Source organism: Anarrhichthys ocellatus, unplaced genomic scaffold (genome assembly GCF_004355925.1).
Source record: "Anarrhichthys ocellatus isolate YVR2014 unplaced genomic scaffold, GSC_Weel_1.0 scaffold168, whole genome shotgun sequence".
NCBI classification, from domain to species: domain Eukaryota; kingdom Metazoa; phylum Chordata; class Actinopteri; order Perciformes; family Anarhichadidae; genus Anarrhichthys; species Anarrhichthys ocellatus.
The window spans coordinates 280591-283838 of record NW_022280198.1 but is presented as its reverse complement, the minus strand read 5'-3'; the positions used below and the strand labels follow the sequence as shown (position 1 = coordinate 283838).

Here is a 3248-nt window from a genome sequence, read left to right as displayed (position 1 = left end):
TATGTATGTATATGTATATGTATGTATGTATATGTATATGTATGTATGTATGTATGTATGTATATTCAAGAAGTCTATTAGTAGTAACAAAGAAAGTACACATCAATTATATTTTAACAAATTATTATTCTCACTTTTCAAATTTAACTGGATGGATTATAAATAATACATAGAAATACATACATAAATGTTCTTCTCTTTTCAAGTACAATAATGTCTGATTAAAGAATAACTGACATAACAGAAAGCTTTTCAAGAATGTGCATCTTAATAAAATAAAGTAATTCATTTTAGAAAAATTCATTTCACTGAATTGTCCTGCAGCTTTAAATTCAGTTCATTCAGGTGTGAAGTGATGTCAATAAAAAGCCAAAATATTATATTTTTGTCATTTAAAAAGATAAATCAGTGACAGGACTTTCTGTGGTTATTAACACTTGTTTAGCTCTATTCTCTATGTTAACATCATTGTTGGTCAGTGAATTACTGTGTTAGGATTCTGGTCATTTTGGGCTCTCAGGTTTATTTTCTGTGTCATTTAGATGTGGGTGGATACGTTTGCTCAAAAGAGTTGTGCTTTGTCTCGTAGTGCGCTTCATTTACCGCTTTAATCAATAGTTAAGGTTTCTGAACATGTGAGACATGCTGGTTTTAACTGCCTGTGGGAAGAATTAACATAGAAGATTCTGTTCATTCTTGCTTATAAATGCTGTTCTCTCTGAACTCGTTTCTCTTTTTGGAGAACGTCATGTGAGATAACTTCTCTGATTAGGACAATTCTCCTGCTCTTCTTTCTCTCTCCTCGTCTCTCCCCGTGTGTCACGGTGTGTGTACATCTCATCTCACTCGAGTCAGGAAACTTGTCAGAATACCCATATTTGATTGGCTGAGCTGCATCACGTGATGTGATTCACAACGCATTGGTCGGTGTGTCCTGCACTGCTGAACAAGTACCGTAAAGGCTAAATAAGATGCGCCGGTTAAAGTACAAATTCGCTGCCTAATATGTATGATTCCGAACTATCGATTTTAGGTCCGGATGCAACTGCGTCTGTGTCCGGATCCGGACCGCGGTCCGCCAGTTGGGGACCCCTGTCCTATAGCCTTGAACCGAGCACCACACCCACCCCACTTCCTTTCTTTTGTTTTTTTGATACTGCTTATCAACTTTCTCAAGTTTACTTCCTGAATGGATGTGTTTTGCAGGGGGTGTCCTTCACGCTGAGGCCCGGGGAGGTCACCGCCCTCGTGGGACCTTCAGGCAGCGGGAAGAGCTCCTGTGTGAGTCTGCTGGAAAACTTCTACCTTCCCCAGAAGGGCCAGGTGCTGCTAGACGGAAAGCCTGTTCACGCCTTGCGCCACGACTACCTCCATTCCAAGGTCAGTCTATAGCAATGTGATTGATACATGTCCCTGTTAATGATGAGACGTATTGTCATCAGATCAAACGAATGAAAAGACCACGACTAATAATGCGTTAGTCTGTCCCTCAGTACTTTGCAACTTAGCTTATTGTAAGTCAGGGTTTTCTAGGGATTTCTAACTTTAGTCGGGAGCTATTTTAAGTGTCTTTCACACATAAACCATCTGTTTGTTTCTGCAGGTAGGCCTTGTGGGCCAAGAACCTGTGCTGTTTGCCCGGACGGTGGAGGAGAACATCACCTACGGCCTGACTGACATCCCCATGGAGGATGTGGTGCAGGCTGCCACCAAGGCTAATGCTCACGATTTTATCAAGGCCCTGCCTACAGGCTATGAGACAGGTCATCATTACAGGAGACAATCGGCAGTATTGTTGATAAAGAGGGGCTGATTCATATTTTTCCTCAACAAAAAAGGCTAGAAACGTGTCGCCCGCTAAACCATTGTTTTCCTACGGTATGGAGCACCTAGTGTACACCTTTTTCTGGGGTTTTTGAGACGCGTATAAAAGTTAAAATATTCTCAACTTTTCAGCACCACAAGTCAATGTCACAAATGACCGAGGCAGCCAATCAAATCAAGCAACTTTACTACTTCTCGACTGACTTCCTGTTTTGATGGCGGTAGATGTGGTTGGAACAGAAATTTATATTAACGATGGTTAACAACTACTGCTGGATATAGTAAGCTTTAAAAGTACATTTTAGTGACGTTCTTTCCAGAGACCCCCTCAAAATGTTGCTGTTGATGCTTTTTAGGGGTCTCAAGCATCGAGAAGGGCCCGAATCTCGCACACTGCTGGCAATACTTACCCGAGTCAATACTATTTTAGGGTTAGAATTTAAACTATCGCCCTCACAATAGCCTCCCTGCACTGGTCTCGTTCACCTTTAGGCTCAGCGGGATCTTGTCCCCAATAACATCTCAAATATTACTTAGTATTGAAAAGCACTATGGGTACCTACGTACATGTTATTGTTTTATTAACAAAAAGGAAGTGCCTAGTAAAGATGAAGTCATGCAGCTGAATTATCGCTCCATGTCGTTCCCCAGATGTTGGTGAGAAAGGCACCCAGTTGTCCGGGGGGGCAGAAACAACGGGTGGCCATCGCGAGAGCTCTCATCCGCAACCCTCGAGTTCTCATCCTGGACGAGGCGACCAGCGCCCTGGATGCGGAGAGCGAACACATCGTAAGTAAAAAGGTTGCGCTGGTGAACTTTGAGCTGTCTCAGGGACCACTTTGTTTGACCGCCGGCGTCTCTCTGCCGCAGGTCCAGACGGCTCTGAACGACATCATGTGGGAGCACACGGTGCTGGTGATCGCCCACCGGCTCAGCACAGTGGAGAGGGCGGACAACATCGTCGTGATCGACAGGGGCCGTGTGGCCGAGCAGGGGTCTCATGCTCAGCTGATGGCCGGCAGGGGGCTCTACTGCAAGCTGGTGCAGAGGCAGGTTCTGGGCATCGAGACGGGGGAGGAGGTCCTCAACCCGGCCGAAGGAGTCAACCGGAAGTCTGGCGGCGGACGGCAGCGGAGGAGACAAAGCAGCAGCGAGCCAGAGTGCATTGTGCACTACTGAGATTGAACTGCAGTGTGTGGGAATGGACTGCTGGATGTTTTTGAGGGTTTAATAGAATTATTTTGTTTTGGACACTCCGGGATTTATGTGTATGAATTCCATATGTACAGTTGATCCTCAGACTAAATTTACACTACAGAACACTCAAAACACTCTTGAAAAATACAAAAAATATATTTGAATGTATGATGACACATCACAGAGAGTTGGTATTACCACTGGAAATAAATGAATGTCCACTATCA

General features: G+C 44.1%; 1 protein-coding gene across 1 annotated transcript in view; it reads left to right on the top strand.

Annotated features, from left to right (window-relative positions):
• abcb9 (ATP-binding cassette, sub-family B (MDR/TAP), member 9) overlaps positions 1-3248 on the top strand; it is a 13158-nt gene extending 9910 nt beyond the window's left edge. Inside the window, 5 exon segments of the mRNA XM_031878223.1 lie at positions 1207-1380; positions 1604-1763; positions 2476-2504; positions 2506-2613; positions 2695-3248. Of these exon segments, the coding sequence (XP_031734083.1) occupies positions 1207-1380; positions 1604-1763; positions 2476-2504; positions 2506-2613; positions 2695-3003 (780 nt within the window). The 3' untranslated portion in view covers positions 3004-3248.